The sequence below is a fragment of the Zalophus californianus genome, chromosome 11 (genome assembly GCF_009762305.2).
Source record: "Zalophus californianus isolate mZalCal1 chromosome 11, mZalCal1.pri.v2, whole genome shotgun sequence".
Taxonomy (NCBI): domain Eukaryota; kingdom Metazoa; phylum Chordata; class Mammalia; order Carnivora; family Otariidae; genus Zalophus; species Zalophus californianus.
This window is the reverse complement of record NC_045605.1, coordinates 17,679,694-17,698,702: the sequence shown is the minus strand read 5'-3', so window position 1 is coordinate 17,698,702 and position 19,009 is coordinate 17,679,694. Positions and strand designations below refer to the sequence as shown.

The 19,009-nt window shown below is 45.9% G+C and overlaps 1 protein-coding gene across 3 annotated transcripts in view; it reads right to left on the bottom strand.

Moving 5' to 3' along the window:
- The window catches only part of SORL1 (sortilin related receptor 1), a 155,776-nt gene that overhangs the window by 4,443 nt on the left and 132,324 nt on the right, over positions 1 to 19,009 (bottom strand). For all 3 annotated transcript variants that reach the window (XM_027578686.2, XM_027578687.2, XM_027578688.2), the window contains exons 40-47: positions 18,774 to 18,870; positions 12,739 to 12,923; positions 10,193 to 10,312; positions 9,207 to 9,371; positions 7,759 to 7,933; positions 6,536 to 6,642; positions 4,040 to 4,232; positions 1,382 to 1,594 (exon numbers count right to left, since the gene is read on the bottom strand). In XM_027578686.2, coding sequence (XP_027434487.2) covers positions 1,382 to 1,594; positions 4,040 to 4,232; positions 6,536 to 6,642; positions 7,759 to 7,933; positions 9,207 to 9,371; positions 10,193 to 10,312; positions 12,739 to 12,923; positions 18,774 to 18,870 — 1,255 coding nt within the window. The remainder of the gene's footprint in view (positions 1 to 1,381; positions 1,595 to 4,039; positions 4,233 to 6,535; positions 6,643 to 7,758; positions 7,934 to 9,206; positions 9,372 to 10,192; positions 10,313 to 12,738; positions 12,924 to 18,773; positions 18,871 to 19,009) is intronic.

The window sequence follows — 19,009 nt, the reverse complement described above, 5'->3', positions numbered from 1 at the left end:
TCCAGCGCATCTGCACCCAACCCCAACTCCCACCGCTCCACCCCAGCCACCCCCAACACCATCATGAGCCCCAGCCTGGAAAACTGGGACCCAAGCCCACCAGGCGCAGTAGCCAAAGCTGAAACCCAGCTCAGCTCCCTCCCCTGCTGACACTCTTGAGTCCACTTCTCCCCCATCAATGGGTGGGCAAGCTTATTTTAACGGTAGCTTGAACTTAACCAAGTAAAGAAAGTAAATCTCGTAGGAATGAGAATCTTATGACCTACCCAAAAGTCCAAAGGGTGATTTAGCTTCCCTGATTTGAATTATCTACACCCATTGTTAACACAGTGAAACCTCATAGTCTGTTTTCTCCTCTGAACCCACAATGCTCTGAGGGTAGGGATCTTAGAGGGGTTTAAGCTTTTTGAGGACAGCTTCCCAGACTAATGGATGTCCCCTTGTGGCCCGTGGTACAATCCTGCGCAAATAAGTTGTGATCCACATTCAGTGATCACTGTGTGGTATCACCACGGGTCAAACTCCTTTTGCCCCCAGTAACAGAAGCAAAGAATGCACCCCATTCATGCAAGGCAGACCAAATACTTGTACGAAGCAAGACAGGACACTGAGCAGAAGAAGGAGCAAAGCTAATATCAAATGATCAGTGAACGGGGAATTCACAAGTACTTTACAAACAAAAAAAAATTATAACTGGTTTACAGAAAAAATAGGTAGGTAAAATGACATTCAGCAGTCTGCATTTGGGGAAGACCCCCAAACACACCTAATTTATTATATTAAGTGGTCTACTAGCTCTATTAGCATTTAGTAATTTGAGCATGTCAATATTTTAAAAGGGATCTTTCCTTCTTTTGTCCATACCAAGTTATGGATACATAAAAGAATGGCCGAGGAGGTTTCACTAGCTATCAGAAAGACAGACAGCCAGATGGAAAGGCCGTCTTTGGACAGAAGTCATCTGGGAAAGTGTGACTTTTTCTCTTGACCTGGCTCTTCCAAGATGTCAGACCTCCAGGTCCATGAAGGATGAGAGGGCTTGGAAATTCTTGAAACTCTGCTGATACTTTGAGAGTATCCAAAGCCCAGGGCCTTCCTATCCTTCCTGTATAAGGCAAGCTCCTACCAGTTCTTCCACAAGACCACTCCCGGTTCTCAGGCCAGGACCACACCACAGAAGAGACTACGAGCATTTTCATATAGAAGCAAGTTCAAAGCAAAGGGCTCCAACTGGTTTAACCTAAAGCAGTGAGATCACTGGTTAACGAGTCACTCCTCGAGTGTCAAAAGATGAGCTTAACATAGGTATTTCCTAAGCAAGGAACCGGCTTTGCAGGGGTCCGCGCTGGGAGGAAGCACCAGGGCAGCCTGCCCCACTCACCCAGGTCGTCCCCCGAGGAGAAGATGGCCGAGCCCAGCCGGGAGCTATAGTGGCTATTGGCAAAAGCAGTGAAGCTGTTCTGCAGCCTCCGATGCTTGGTGTACAGGACCGCAAACCCGACCCCCAGGCTCAGCAGTATCAGGAACAGGATGGGCACCACCACGGCAGCAACATCAGTAGACCTGGCAGCCCGGAACGCTGATGCGTCCCCACCTGCCAAGGCAAGAGGCCAACACACGTAAGCCTCCGACGTCAGGGTGGGAAAATGGACCAGGCAACTCGACACCACCACCACCCCCCAACCAAAAACGCTACTCGTCGGCAGTTACCCAAGCCACCTGCCTGGTGTGGCATGTTCCTGCATGGGGCGCCTGTTTCCCGATGCCTTGCCACGAGCTGACAGCCCACGGGCCTTGTGCATGCAAATACGGTAATTACATTAGCCTCCTAATCACGGCCTTGTTGTTTATTTAGATAATCTCTTAGAAGGGAGACCTTTGTTGGGGTATCAACATTGATTTCATTAGCATTATTACTTAAGACCACTTGCTTGTCTTACATAAGAGGATGTGAAATCAGACCACTAATTAACGAGATTGCAATTATTTCCCCCTACTTGGCACCAAAGTCACTCTGAACTGCAATTACCTGAAGCTCCATTAAGTGATACAAACGAGATTCCTTTACTGCAACGCTGACTTAACAGCTCATGAAGTTTTACGAGGTTTGTTTTTTTTTACTTAGATAAAAGAGAGAAAGAACATTTCCATACACATTTCACATTTTTAAAATGCTCTTTGCAAAGCCAGTTAGGTGTCTATGACCTAACAATGATGCTCACTTGCCCATGTCTTAAACAAATTCCAGCTCTATGATGATGTGCTGGTAGATCTACCCCAATAGGGCTCTAGGGCAAAGCCATCCCCCTGTTAGGTTTGGGCCAGTCTTAAAAAATCCTGGGGAAAGTCTAAGCCTGAGGGCAGGAAGTGGAACTTGGGAGTCAGTTTGAGCTACAGAAGCACAGTGGACTTTTCAGGTCCCATAAGGAGCCTCATCAGGCTCGAGGTCATTCCCTAGGATAGGGCTAAGTGGTACGGGCCAGGCCTGTGCCTCACGGGAAAGGCTCAGTAGCTACCCAGGGACTCATCCCAACCAGATGTTCATCGAGATGGGCCAGAGAACAGCCATTTCTTGCAAGCCCAATCTAACAACTCAATATCCATGCCTTTAATTTCTCTCATTATTGACCTACCAGGAAACGCTGGGGCAAGATCTTATGTCATATGTCCCAACCTTAACCCCAGCTGTGAAGTGGTAAATTAGGGGGATGCGCTTAGCTGGAGCAGTCAGGAGGAACCAGTGTGGTGCAGGAAACAGGAATGATTGGACCCCCTCTCCCCCCCACACCCCACTTCCGAGGGGACCGCAAACATCAAGGGACAAGACGAGACTAACTGAGGCCTCACAGAGAGAGTCTTTCTGCTTGACAATCTCGGTTTCATAAAAGCAACACTTTTTCCCAAAGTCTATTTCACAGTCACTAATTGGTTTTACTTAAAAAGGAGGCTCTATTTAGGAAACGCTAGGTTAACAAGACTTTTGTTGTCTGTTTTCTGTAAGACCTTCTCAGAACCTCTAGTATGCTATGATTCTCCAAAGGGAAGCGGTTTGCAAGGTTTTCCTTTTAGGGAGGTGCCTGGGAAGCATGACATGTCAGAACATACAACAACCCTAACGCAAGATTTTGGCTTGAGCGTTGGTGAGTTCCTGGCTGGGAGTAAATGGAACGAAAAAAGACCAGTGACGAAACATCTGTTGATATCCTGGCCAAGCTACTACAATACAAGCAGAATTTCTGTGTAAAGGAAAGGTTCCTCTCCTCTGCCATCAGCATGACCCAGCACCGATATCTGTGAGTGTTCAGAAGACAAGATGCCAGGCCAAATTCAGGTTCTGCTCTGGACCGACGGCTAAGAATGGGGGTGGCTATAAAATCAGTTACTCTATGGGAAGGAGATTATTTACTGACTTGGAAGAACCACAGGGAACATTAGCATATTGGAGGCTCTGAAAAGTCCTGCAAAAGACAAACACTAAAACTCATACTCAACCTAGTGTATCCCGAGCAGAATCTCCTTTTGGAACAAAACCTATTTCTAACCCATTCCCTTTCGTGGGCTTTACATTCAGAATGTGGTCACTTTGAAACCCCAGCTCCTCACAGCACGCCTGGCTCAGGAAGTATTTGTTAAATCAGTGCCTGATTAAATTGATATATAAGTGATTTTCTTTTAAACTGAAAGAATATTTTATTTTTTTATTTTATTTTTTTGAGAGAATATTTTAAATACACTTTAGAAAGACACATCTTGGGGTGCCCGGGTGGTTCAGTCAGTTAAGCATCTGACTCCTAGTTTCGGCTCCGGTCATGATCTAAAACCCTGCATGAGGCTCCTCACTCAGCAGAGTCTGCTTGGGATTCTCTGCCTCTCCCTCTGCCCCTCCCCCTGCTCTTGCACACATGTGTGCTCTTTCTCTCTCTCAAATGAATAAATAAAATCTTAAAAAAAAAAAAGACACAAATTCATTACACCATGCTACATCCTTCATCAATTTCTCCAGAGCTGAAGACGGAAACTGGACCCATGAGTGACTTACCAGACCCCAGCTCATCATACAGCAGGACAGCAGGCTCCCCACAAATCTGGCTGCCAAAAAGGCATCTTGCTTGCACAGTGAAAGTGTAATTATGACCCAATTTCAGGTTGGAAATTTTAAAGAAATTGTCAGTAGTATTCCCAAGGTAAGCTGAGATATTCATGGCACTATCAAACATGTGTATCTCATAGCCCTGAAAACAAAGACACGAGAGATTGTTCAGGATGTTAAATAAGGAATGTGACAGCTTCTATTACTGGTTCCAACTTTATATGAGCTCCTTATTGCAGGCTTTTATAGATGCTAAAGCACTTTGGGTTTCTTACTAGATCTTTTTACATTACCACTGAGATACTGGATTCAGAAAATGGTAATTTTCCCATCCCAAATGTCTCAAATAACTACCACGCCCACTAATGAGCTGCAAAGTAGAAGTGAAAAGCATAGCCCTAATAAAAGCTATTTTAACAAATATTCCAGTACACATTCAAAGTTCTGGTCAACAGTCCAGATTAATATTAAAGGCCACAAAGAATCCGGACAAGTCAGCAACAGTTCACCGTAATGGGATTTGACTAATAAATCCAAGTTGCAGTGGACTCCAGCAGTGGTGTTAAGAAAAGTCAGGACATTTCTCGGTAGAACAGCGTGTGGGAACTCCATCTGCAGCCCACAGTTCGCTCACCAGCTCCTTGAGGCTGATGGTGGCCCCAGACCAACCTGGCTTGAATAGAAAGCCCTTCAAGATCAGGCTGGGATCAGAACTGACTACTGGACTTCTCTGCTAATCTCTTAAGTATTCCAGTGTCAAAGCTACCAACTTCCACCCCATCAGCATCAAAAAAAAAAAAAAAAAAAAAAAAAGACCTCCTCTCTTATCTCTATCCACATACTGGGCCCCACTGCATACTCACAGTCTCTTGGTCCCCATTCCACTGACCTGTCTAGGCTCTGAACTCTAAGCTGGGGTGGCGGGGGGGTGGGGGGGTGGGGGGGTGGAGAAGAACATGCCATCTGCTTATGCGCAAACCCCTGGGAGTGAAGGATTGACCTGCCATCTCAACCTGAAAGCCAGGCTTCCACCACCTCGGAGTGATCCCCGATGACAGCCAGCTGCCAAACTGGGCCTCCCAACACCACCTGCCCGGAATCCCATCCCTGCATTCTCCATTATAAACTGGCATTAATTATTTTCTATCTAATAAATATTTGCTGTAGAACATTTGCCAAATACATAAAGGTATAAAGAAAAACATTTAAATGACACAAACATCAACCATTTATTTAACTAGTCTTCTTCTGTTGGACATTAAAGTTTGTTTTTTCTTTCTTACTATCAGAAATAAAACTGCTCTGAACAGCCTTGCACATAAATTCGTGATGTACATCGTTTCCTTAGAATAAGATCCTGAAAGAATTGCTGGGTCAAAGGGTGTGAACGCTTTTCCTGTTTCTGATACACATGACCAGAGTGCCTTATGGGAGGCATTTCCAGTTCGTATTTCCAGAGAGCTAATCTCCCCAACTACTCCTCATACTGGTAATACTCTCCCCCTAAAACTTAGCCTGTTTAATGTGAAAGTGTCCTATCTTTGTGGTTCAGATTATTAGTGAGGTAGATCCTCCTTTTGATTACGGCTACTGTAGTTTTTGCTTTGTTACCTGTACCTTTTTCAAAATCAGAATATTTCTGTTTTGAACTGCTTTGAAAGCTTTCTTCATATGTGTATATATTAACCATTTACAAGGCACAGTTGGAAGAGTTGCGAGAATTTTCAAGTTTTAATCTAGCCGTTTCTGGCCTTACACTGTGACTGTTTACAAACCTAGCACTCTTTGCCGCCGCCGAACCCCGAAATAGCCACAGCTGATTCACTGGGTCTCTATTTAGCTCCTGCTTTGTTGACCATGGGGACAAGCCAGGTCCACTCAAGAATCTGTCCACCTTTGTGTGGCAGATCTGTTCCCTGGTGACGCTCTTCTTCTCCTCCCGCCTTCTGCTGTGAATACACAGTAATTGGTCTGCTGATGACAAAACAGTGTTTTCCGTATGTCAAGAGACTATCTTCAAGCACTTCCTGCTCCTCAAACATCACTGGAAAGAAACTGCGAGGCCAGGTTGAGACTGTCCCCGGCACAGGGGCCACAGCCCCGCTCTCAGAATGGGGCTATGAAAGGATGGGACCCTGGTTCCGATGCTGAGCCCCATCCAGCTTCAGAAGGCACAGCAACAGGCTCCAGCCCATTCCCCTCTCTTTAGTGAAAGACAAGTTCAGGAATGAAAAGTGCTTAGTGCAGAGATTCTCATCTTTAATGGGCAGTACAAACATTTCACTAATCAGCAAGCCCACAGAAAATGGTCCTTTAATTCTCAAGTTCACTCCCTTGCCCGATTCTTTTTCCCCTATCTGTGCCAGCATGCTGTTAACGAGCTCATCTCTAAAACTGCATTTCAATTAGATTCCCAAAGTCACTGAGAAGGAGGGAGGAACTCACCCTGCTTTCATTAAAATGCTTTTCCTTCAAAGCTAGACTTTTCCAAAACAGAAGAACGTGGTCATTTTCTGTTATGATTTTTAAGGCATCAGGTGCAGATAATGAAACTGAAAATGAAAGATGAAACAGAATATAGTTAGTGGCTATATACTGAAATCAGTTTTCTTGTCTGTCATAGAGAGATTAAATAAATGCTAACTTGAGGGGTGCCTGGGTGGCTCAGTAGGTTGAATACCCAACTCTTGGTTTAGGCTCAGGTCATGATCTCAGGGTTGTGAGATCGAGCCCCATGTCGGGCTCTGTGCTGAGCGTGGAGCCTGCTTGGGATTCTCTCTCTCCCTCCTGATAACCCTCTGCCCCTCCCCCCACCCCGCTCGCACTCTTGGTCTCTAAAAATAAATAAAATATTAAAAAAAAGAAAAAAAATGTGTTAACTTGAAAGGCTAGGTTAAGGAAGAAACAAAACACACGTGTTGCTTAGCATAGAGCCTAGCACATGGTAGACACTCTCGAATTGGCATCTCTTTTGTTGTTGTTATAATACCTTTAGCCAAGAAATTTGGGCAGTACCTCATTTAGTGGTCCTCAGAGCCACACAGATGGCCAAAACCAAAATGGGTGGGGGAGAAAGGGAAGGGAAGGGATGGGATGGACCACGGTTTCCTAGCCTTGCTGGACTTCTGCTCTGGTTCCGGTCTGCTGTCCTGCTCTCCCTAGGGGCGCTCACATGGCTGGCCTGGTGGGGCTGTGCCTCCATCACGGACACTCTGACCCTGTCTGCTGCTGCCCAACTACCCAAGCTCATTACCTGTTTCCGAGCCAAGCCAACCGCGGGCTGGGAGCAAGGCCCCTTCAATCTACTGCACAGTTACTGGTCTCCCTCCTTGGCTACACACCACCCTGCCTCGAGGAACCACGTGATTTCAGCCCAGGGTCCCATCCATGGCTTTCGTGGCAAATGCTCAGTTTTATTTCCTAACTCTTTTGGGCATTCCTGCTCTTCTCCCCCAAAAGTGTCAAAACCAGCTAGGCAGCAGAGTGAAAAGAGACATAGCATACCCCCCAGTCCACCACCCTGCCCAGGCACTGGAAGTCCACCCCACCAGGCCCACTGTGGATACTGAAAGGGGTGTTTGTATTTCCTGCTGTTAATGTCTAGGCATCCTAGCAGCCCTGCAGGCCCCTTGCTGTGTGGGAAGGACTCTAATCTCTCTCCCGTTTACCTGTGGTGATTTTTATACTGGAATCTTTGCTCATGTTCCCCAGTTGGACAACGATGTGGTATTTCCCTCCAGGTTCCAACTTGGTAAGGGTGTATTCCACAGTGCTGTTGCGGGATTTTATTTTGTAGCTTCTGTCACTCTTTCTTATTAGATCTTTGACAGCTATTGCATATAACTGGGACAAGAAAAAGAGACCTTAATGGTATCAGAAACTTGGTGCTTTTTCACTCTTCGCAATTCAGTGGCAAACGACGTAACCTAAGTGTATCAGGGGCTGTGACCCATAGCAACCACCTCTGAGCCCCGCAGCCTGACTCTGTTCTCTGGAAAGCCGTTGGGGTGGCCAGGTCCAGACTTGGAACAAGCACTCACTCCCAGAACTGTGCACAAAATTATTGATTCGACCCAAAAAAAATGAGCCTAGAGAAAGTCCCATTTATTGTGGCATCCACAGAGAGGTTGGAACAGGCAAGAGCAATTCGAGTTCAGTGTTTAGTGTTATCTCCCCAGCTGTAATAGTTCCAGGTAGTGTCAGAGGACACAATGAAAGGACAACAAATTCTACTTATTGTCTCCCGGGTTGCTTTTTACATATGTGGAGGCCAGGGCAAACACAGGGACATGTGGTAAGTACAGGAAACTCAATCACCAGAAACAACTGGGAGAGTCAAGGAGAGCCTGAGCTACCGAGTAAAACCACCCACCCCTGGGATGAGGGAGAGGGCACAGGGGATGGAGAGAAAAGCAGCGTGGGCCAAAGGAAAATGGGAGCAGTTCTCCAGAGTTACTGCTTCTTTTTTATTTATTTATTTTTTATTTTTTTAGAGGGGGGAGGAGAGGGCAGGAGAAGCTCAAGCAGGCTCCACACCCAGCACAGAACTCAATCTCATGACCCTGAGATCATGACCTGAGCCGAAATCAAGAGGCGGACACTTAATCCACTGAGGCACCCAGGTGCCCCTCGCCTCTTTTTTTAGAGCAAGAGCCAGTAAATGTTTTTGTAAAGGTTCAGATAGAAAATACTTTGGGTTTTGAAGGCCAAATGGTCTCTCCCACAACTATTCAATTCTGCCATTTGTAGTGTGAAAGCCATCACAGATAAGATGTAAATGACTGGGTAGAGCTTGGTTCTAATCAACTGTATTTATAGAAACAGGCCATGAGCTGCACTTGGCCAGCAGGCCTTTGTCTGCCAACCCACTTTACTAGGCTCAGGGAAGGGAAGGTGAGAAGGCAGAAAAGAACGAATAGAACAGCAGAAATAATGGGGAAGGGACAACTCCGAAGAGGCACCTATAAGGACCCCATCTTTGGGCACACAGATACGGAAACAAGACCTCCCGCTGAGCTCCCACCGCCAGGCCTAGCTTTCCCATGACAGCACCCCCTGCCCTGTCCCCAACCATGCCAAGAACAGGAACGGCTGGCTGGATACCCGGCCCTCTCACCAGGTCCTGGTCGGGAGAATCATACGGAGATTCCCACTTGATGACAGCTGAGGTTTTGCCCGTATGAACCGCATGCAGGTGACGAGGTGGGAGCCTGCTATCTGGGATCATCCTCACCACGACGTAGTCGGAGGATGGCCCTTGGTAAGGCACCACCACCCGGACCTGAAACCAATACCACGGGGACACATGGAGTTGGCACGAAGCCATTTTTTTTCAACAAAATAGTGACAGGTGTACACAATTAAAATTCAATCAGTACAAAAAAAGATACAAAATGTGAAATATTTCCCCATCTACCCCAGCTCTCTAATCCATCTTCCCAGGAACACTAACGGTTTTCTGTGCTTCTTTCCAGAAATGTCCTGTGCTTATGTAAGCAGATAAGCGTGTGTATGCATACAGATACATACTTATACATACGTGTGCGTACATGTAGCCTGTTTTTAATATTTTTATACAAATGAGAAAATTTTACACATTTTTAGGCTCTTCACTTCTTTCACTTAATAAGATAGCATGGATTTTTTTTTCCACCTCAGTTCTATTTCTTTTGAAGGGCTGCCCTGCATTCTTAATCGGTCCTCTCTTGATAGCCACTGGTTTCAAATCTTCTGCTATCACAAGCAATAGTATACCACACACCTTTTTCCATCTATCTTTGCACACGTGTAAACATGTGGGCTACGTTCCTAGTCTTGGAAGTGGAATCCTACAAAAACCATTTATCCATTCCTGCGAATGTTTATCCATTTGCCAAGTTCCCAATCCCCCACAGAGCTGCAGTTGGTTACCGGCGCATTCAGTCTGTTCTTCAAGCAGGAATCTGATGCTTTTACAGAGGAGGAAGCACCCTCTTGTACACACATGGATCCTAGAGTCATGCGTCCAGCTCCCCAGGTCCAGGGTCTGAGCTAGGAGCCCAGGATTTAAGCCATCCTTAAAAAATAGAAACTCTTCTGGACTCCCCAGTGTGGGAAACTTACCAGAAACAAATACTGCTCATCCCTACTGACAATGACTGTTTTGTTGTGGAGGGAAGTAGTCAAGCTCTTCGGATTGCGATACAGGTCAAGGAAGGATGTAGCATAGAAAATACCATAAACCTGGCAAACAGAGAGGATGGAAAAGGACATCAGCTCCGCGGCCAGTGACCTCGTTCTCTTGAAGCCCCTAACTGACACCCCTGTGAACAGCTTCGGGAGAGTTCAAAAGAAAGAAGTCTTCCTTCAGCATTTTACAGAGAAGGTACACTGGGGCAGGCACTGAACCCACCACCACCAAGATAAACGTGGCGTGCTCTCTGTCCTCAAAGCACTTTTTTTTAAAAAAAGATTTTACTTATTTCAGAAAGAGAGAAAGCGAGCGTGCGTGGGTGCGTGGGGGAGGGGCAGACGGAAAGGGAGAAGCAGATTCTCTGCTGAGCAGGGAGCCAATGCAGGGCTCGATCCCAGGACCCTGAGATCATGGCCTGAGCTGAAGTCAGACACTCAACCTATTGAGCCATCCAGGTGCCCCTCAAAGCGCTCATTTTTGAGGAAGGAGGCACAGAAAAGAAAAACAGACACAATTATAAATGACGAGTTGCAAATACAGAGCATGAGACACTGTAGGAAAAGACTGCACGATGAGCCAGGGAGAAGAGCGGGGTTCTCAGAGAGCAGATGGCACGCTGAGAAACACGGCTGGAGGTACAGATGGGGAGGAAGCCAGTGCGTTTGTGGAGGGAGGTTGAAGAGGGACGGCAGCAGGGCAGGCATGGGGAGCTGTCCGGAAGACACCCACTCTTCCTCCCCTCCTTACTAGAATCCTGCTTCCTACTAAGGATTGCCTCCTGGAAGAAAATCTACACTTGCCACCTCCCTGAAAGCTAGGAGAGGCCACGTGACAAAGTTCTGGCCAATGAGCTGCAAGCTAGGAGAGACCACGTGACAGAGCTCTGGCCAATAAGCTGTAAACTGGGAGGCCACGTGACAGAGTTCTGGCCAATGAGCTGCAGGAAGAGGTGTCACGTGGGAGCTCAGTGGGCGCTGGGGCAAATGGAGGGAGAAGCCCTTCCTCCCGCCCTCCTGCTGCCTGGAACACAGATGATGGTGTGGCTTCAGACCTCCTGGACCATGAGCTGACCTTGAAGATGGAGGCCACAGGCAGCCTGGGTTCCCAATCAAACCTGGTGCTGTAGAAACCCAGGCCTGCTGAAGGACTCCGCCTTCTTTTAATGAGGAGGGAAATAAACTGTTAAAACCACTGTCACCTTCAGCTCTGTTCTATGCAGCCATTCTTAACCCCCACTGATACATGTGGAAAACCGGGAGTTTAAAGCAGGGCGGGGGGTTTTGATGGGCTTGGAGTGGGGGCTCACGGCTGCGGGGTTCATAAGCGGGGTGATAAGGACTAAGGAAGCTTTCTTTGTCAGGCAGCATGGAGGAGCCCACAGGCAGGTAAAGACGGGGACTTGAAAGCTGTGAAGAAAGTCTGGAGAAGTCATGGGAACGGAGGGCACGGATCAGGGATGTGCACAGGGACTTCCGAGTCCCAGACAGCTGTGCATTGTCTCGAAGCTGCTCGGCAGCCAGGGCCGGAGAGGGAAGCATACAGGGAAGGGGAACGGAAGTCCCAAGGGGGTGATGAGAAGGGAGGAAGTGTGGAAAGAAAGAATTAGGGGACTCGCGGGAGTCAGAAAGCAAAGCAAATGGAGCAGGAGTAGGGGACCGAGGGCACGGAAAGCACAAGACGGGAGCGGGGGCTCCGGGCTCAGAAGCAGGCCTGGCTTCCGGAGGACAGGCCTGCAGATGCTGGGGAGTGGGCCGGACGGCTCTGGCCAGGGGCCAGGAGAGGGCTCCACGCGCCAAGGAGGCCAGGGTGCAGGCAGGTCCACAGAGATGAACAGCGGCTGCGGCTGTTCTAATGGTGAGGAGGGAGGACTGGGGGTAAGCAACCCGAGTCCACAGTGGACTGAAGTCGGGGAGAAGCTGGGAGCTTCCTAGAGGTGACGTTACCAGAGGGGAGGTGAAAATGTGCCAAGAACCTTGGGAAGACTTTCTCTACTTTGGGAAATGTGGGAAATAAAAGCCAGATTCAGAAAAGCACATTAGCAGATCATAGTGCACCAAAATGCATACATAATGACCAAAAAAAAGGACTTATATAGCGTGGGGGGGGGGGTGGGCACGTCTGGGAGGAGCAACCCAAGAAGGCAACCTGTGGGTGGGGGACCACATCGGTGGGGAGAGACAGAGTGACTTGTCACTGCTGCTAATGGGTCACCATGCCTATGAGACCAGGTGAATCCCAAGCATAGGAACACGCCCCCCTCGTCACATTCATGGTCTGTTCCACAGCAAAGACCACGGGCATTTTCTCTCCGATGCCAGGCCACGGTGTGGACAGGGACAGCAGGTGCCTCTAGAAGGTAATACAGAACTGACCAAGAGGATAGTTTGTGTTCGCAGTAACAGAGGAGAAAGCCCCATGGCCTAGAATCAGGGGAGAGTCCAGGCTGTCTCTGTAATGGTCATTCTGGCTGACTTACCACATTCCTGGGGCCAGTCCAGGTACATTCCACTGCAGTTTGATTGATGGCCTTGGCTTTGAGGCTAGGAGCAGGTGGACGGACTCCTTTGGTCGTGACATGCTCAAATGCCAGAGGACTATCTCCTAAATCAGTCTTGGCCCAGGCAGAAATCTCATAGGACGTATGAGCAGTCAGATTGGCAACTGTGAAAACAGGGACAAGAAGATGCCAGGAGGGAGCTGGAGGCGTCAGTCAAGAATTTGTGTCTTGACAAACCAGGAAACAGACTCTTAACTACAGAGAACAAACTGACGTTACCAGAGGGGAGGTGGGTGGGGGGAGGGGTGAAATGGATGAAGGGCATTAAGAGCACACTTATTTTTTTTTAAAGATTTTTATTTATTTGAGAGAAAGAATGAGAGAGAGAGAGCACATGAGAGGGGGGAGGGTCAGAGGGAGAAGCAGACTCCCTGCTGAGCAGGGAGCCCGATGCGGGACTCGATCCCAGGACTCCAGGATCATGACCTGAGCCGAAGGCAGTTGCTTAACCAAATGAGCCACCCAGGCACCCAAGAGCACACTTATTTTGACGAGCACTGACTAACGTATAGAACTGTTGAATCACTAGAGGGTACATCCGGAACTAATATAACACTGTTAACTATACTGGAATTAAAAGTAAAAATTTAATAAAAAAAGGAATTATGTTTTGATATACAATGCCCTACTTTTTAAGCCCTTTTTTAAAAAAAAAATCTCTACACCCAGCGTGGGGCTTGAACTCATGACCCGAGATCAAGAGTTGCTTGCATCAGAGCAGAAATCAATGAAATAGAAACCAAAAGAACAGTAGAACAGATCAACGAAACTAGGAGCTGGTTCTTTGAAAGAATTAACAAGATTGATAAACCCCTAGCCAGACTCATCAAAAAGAAAAGAGAAATGACCCAAATCAACAAAATCATGAATGAAAGAGGAGAGATCACAACCAACACCACAGAAATACAAACAATTATAAGAACATATCATGAGCAACTCTATGCCAGCAAATTAGATAACCTGGAAGAAATGGGTGCATTCCTAGAGACGTATCAACTACCAAAACTGAACCAGGAAGAAATAGAAAACCTGAACAGACCTATAACCACTAAGGAAATTGAAGCAGTCATCAAAAATCTCCCAACAAACAAAAGCCCAGGGCCAGATGGCTTCCCAGGGCAATTCTATCAGACATTTCAAGAAGAATTAATACCTATTCTCCTGAAACTGTTCCAAAAAATAGAAATGGAAGGAAAACTTCCAAACTCATTTTCTGAGGCCACCATTACCTTGATCCCCAAACCAGACAAAGACCCCATCAAAGAGGAGAATTACAGACCAATATCCTTGATGAACATGGATGCAAAAATTCTCACCAAAATACTAGCCAATAGAATCCAACAGTACATTAAAAGGATTATTCACCACGACCAAGTGGGATTTATCCCTGGGCTGCAAGGTTGGTTCAACATCCGCAAATCAATCAACGTGATACAATACATTAACAAAAGAAAGAACAAGAATCATATGATCCTCTCAATAGATGCAGAAAAAGCATTTGACAAAGTACAGCATCCTTTCTTGATCAAAATTCTTCAGAGTATAGGGATAGAGGGTACATAGCTCAATATCATAAAAGCCATCTATGAAAAACCTACAGCGAATATCATTCTCAATGGGGAAAAGCTGAGAGCTTTTCCCCTAAGGTCAGGAATGCGGCAGGGATGTCCACTATCACCACTGCTATTCAACATAGTATTAGAAGTCCTAGCTACAGCAATCAGACAACAAAAAGAAATCAAAGGCATCCAAATCGGCAAAGAGGAAGTCAAACTCTCACTCTTTGCAGATGATATGATACTGTATGTGGAAAACCCAAAAGACTCCACCCCAAAACTGCTGGAACTCATACAGGAATTCAGTAAAGTAGCAGGATATAAAATCAATGCACAGAAATCAGTGGCATTCCTATATACCAACAACAAGACAGAAGAGAGAGACAAATCAAGGAGTCGATCCCATTTACAATTGCACCCAAAACCATAAGATACCTAGGAATAAATTTAACCAAAGAGGCAAGGGATCTGTACTCAGAAAACCATAAAATACTTATGAAAGAAATTGAAGAAGACACAAAGAAATGGAAAAACGTTCCATGCTCATGGATTGGAAGAACAAACATTGTGAAGATGTCAATGCTACCTAGAGCAAGCTACACATTCAATGCCATCCCCATCAAAATACCACCCACTTTTTTCAAAGAAATGGAACAAATAATCCTAAAATTTGTATGGAACCAGAAGAGACCCTGAATAGCCAGAGGAATGTTGAAAAAGAAAAGCAAAGCTGGCGGCATCACAATTCCGGACTTCTAGCTCTATTACAAAGCTGTCATCATTAAGACAGTATGGTACTGGCACAAAAACAGACACATAGATCAATGGAACAGAATAGAGAGCCCAGAAATGGACCCTCAACTCTATGGTCAACTCATCTTTGACAAAGCAGGAAAGAATGTCCAATGGAAAAAAGACAGTCTCTTCAACAAATGGTGTTGGGAAAATTGGACAGCCACATGCAGAAGAATGAAACCGGACCATTTCCTTACACCACACACAAAAATAGACTCCAAATGGTTAAAGACCTAAACATGAGACAGGAGTCCATCAAAATCCTAAAGGAGAACACAGGCAGCAACCTCTTCGACCTCAGCCGCAGCAACTTCTTCCTAGAAACATCGCCAAAGGCGAGGGAAGCACAAGCAAAAATGAACTATTGGGATTTCATCAAGATAAAAAGCTTTTGCACAGCAAAAGAAACAGTCCACAAAACCAAAAGACAACCGACAGAATGGGAGAAAATATTTGCAAATGACATATCAGATAAAGGGCTAGTCTCCAAAATCTATAAAGAACTTATCAAACTCAACACCCAAAGAACAAATAATCCAATCAAGAAATGGGCAGAAGACGTGAACAGACATTGTTCCAAAGAAGACATCTAAATGGCCAACAGACACATGAAAAAGTGCTCCACATCGCTCGGCATCAGGGAAATCCAAATCAAAACCTCAATGAGATACCACCTCACACCAGTCAGAATGGCTAAAATGAACAAGTCAGGAAACAACAGATGTTGGTGGGGATATGGAGAAAGGGGAACCCTCCTACACTGTTGGTGGGAATGCAAGCTGGTGCAGCCACTCTGGAAAACAGTATGGAGGTTCCTCAAACAGCTGAAAACAGAGCTACCCTACGATCCAGCAATTGCACTACTGGGTATTTACCTCAAAGATAGAAATGTAGGGATCCGAAGGGGTACGTGCACCCCAATGTTTATAGCAGCGATGTCCACAATAGCCAAACTGTGGAAAGAGCCAAGATGTCCATCGACAGACGAATGGATAAAGAAGACGTGGTATATATACACAATGGAATATTATGCAGCCATCAAAAGGAATGAGATGTTGCCATTTGCAACGACGTGGATGGAACTGGAGGGTGTTATGCTGAGTGAAATAAGTCAATCAGAGAAAGACATGTATCACATGACCTCACTGATATGAGGAATTCTTAATCTCAGGAAACAAACTGAGGGTTGCTGGAGTGGTGGGGGGTGGGAGGGATTGGGGTGGCTGGGTGATAGACATTGGGGAGGGTATGTGCTATGGTGAGCGCTGTGAATTGTACAAGACTGATGAATCACGGATCTGTACTTCTGAAACAAATAATGCAATATATGTTAAGAAAAAAAAAAGAAGATAGCAGGAGGGGAAGAATGAAGGGGAGTAAGTTGGAGGGGGAGACGAACCATTTGAGACGATGACTCTGAAAAACAAACTGAGGGTTCTGGAGGGGAGGGGGGTGGGGGGATGGGTTAGCCTGGTGATGGGTATTAGGGAGGGCACATTCTGCGTGGAGCACTGGGTGTTATGCACAAACAATGAATAAGGGAACACATCAAAAACTAATGATGTAATGTATGGTGATTAACAATAAAAAAAAGACAAAAAAAAAAAAGCACAAATAAAAAAAGAAAAAAAGAGTTGCTTGCTCTTCCAACTGAGCCAGCCAGGTGCACTGACACCCTATTTTTTAATGCAATCTCTCAATTTAAGTGAGTCCCACATGTTGTAGGATTTTCATTATTTTACAAATTCATCCCAGCATTACTTATTGATGACTACTGCAAATAACACACGTACATGGGCATTGGGTTGTTTCTTAAAAAGCTGACCGTCTGGTGATAGAAACTGGGACAACACTCCTAGAGAGCCATTTGGCCTTGGGTAAACATCTTGAAATTCTTCATGCCCTTCGATCCATATCCCATGGAATCAGAGCACGCAAACATCTGTGGGACATGATGTTACACATCACATACATAATCCCACTGTCCAGAGACAGGGCAATGGTTAAATAATGTGCATTCCATGAACTATTGTGCAGCCACTAAGAGTTGTCTCCAAGAATATTTAATGAGACTAGAAAATTCTTACAATTTTATGTTAAGTGAAAAAGGCAGGATACAAAACTACAGTTTAGCCTTGAACAACACAGGTTTGAACTTATGTGGTTTACTTATACTCAAGTTGTTTTTTTTTTTGTTTTTTTTTTTAACAGTCCAGTGCTGTAAATGTATTTTCTCTTTCTTATGATTTTCTTAAGAATATTTTCTTTTTGGAGCGCCTGGGTGGCACAGTCGGTTAAGCCTCTGACTCTTGGGTTTCAGCTCAGGTCATGATCTCCAGGTCGTGGGATCAAGCCCCACATTAGACTCTGCACTCAGCAGAGTTTGCTTAAGAACATCTCTCCCTCTCCCTCTCCCTCTGCCCCTTACCTCCCCTCCTCTCAAAGGTAAATAGATAGATAGATAGATAGATAGATAGATAGATAGATAGATAGATAGACAGACAGATGAATATTTTCTTTTCTCTGGATGACTTTATTGTAAGAACACAGTACAGAATACATACAGCATACAAAATATGTGTTAATGGACTGTTATCAGTCAGACTTCTGGTCAATAGTAGCCTGTGATTAGTTAAGTTTTTGGGGGAGTCAAAAGTTATATGCAGATTTTCTACTGGATCAGTGCCCTCTAACCCCCAATTGTTCAGGGTCAACTGTATTTAAAGTGAGTCCATCTCCTTGTTTGTAAGACTAAAAAAAACAATAGCACTTAAGAGCAGCTGCTATTGCAGGGATTAAAAAAGAAAAAGCTTGTAAAGTATCTGGCACGGAGCCTCGCATCAAGCTAGCCCTTAATATATTCGAGGCAACAGCTAGGAAGACTACATGGCTCCTGATTCGGCCAATTTCTGTTGGTGTGACCTTGAGACAATGAGATCACAGTCTTAGGAATTAGAAAGATGCGGGTTCCAATCCTGACGCTGTCGCCTTCTGTGGGAATTACTTTATCTCTCAACGTTGGGTTCTCATCAGGGAAATGAGCATATCCGACAGAATTATGACTGGGGTTCTATAAAATGGTACACATAGAACACCCAGGTAAATGCCTATGCACAGCAGGTGCACAGATACAAGAGGGACTAGGGCATTACCTTCCCTCTTCTCTTAGCTCAGCTTGTTCGTCCATTCGCTCAACAAACGTGCACTGAATAGCAACTATGCCCCGTGTCCTGTGTACCTTGTATTAGCAAAGGAAGAGCAAACCACGCCAGAAAGGAGAGGCAGGCATCTCACTCTCAGAACTTGTTTTGGACGCCAAAAATAATTGGTATAGGGTTAATTTGGCTTCTTTCTAGTTTCTCCTCTTTTAAGCCGCCGACTTCCACTAAAGGGCCAACGAGCTAGAGAAGGGGGCTGAGGAGCCACCAAGTGGACCCGCCCCCAGAGGCAGGAGTCATTCACAGTCTCTTTAATCTGCTCACCCAGAATGACAGCCAGAGAGGAGCCCCTCTTCCAGGCAGGCCCCACACAAGCTCTGCTACCAGGAGGTCTCGCTCTCCCTACCCCTCCCTGCTCACACACCAACTAGCTCCAAGGTGTTACCTTTGTGTGACAAGATGCTCCCCCGGAAGTTCAAAGTTCTCTTCTCTTGCTTGTGGGTGTCAAATGCCCAGAAAAGGTTCACCACATAGCCATTCACCTGCCAAGAACCAAGAAACGTGTTAGGGGAACAGCACACAGCCAGGAAGCATAGCAAACACAGAAGGCAGCCCTTTGCTCTTGTTCCTTTAGGCATCGCCTTTCTTAATGGACGGGTTGTTTCTTTTGATCTTTAGACA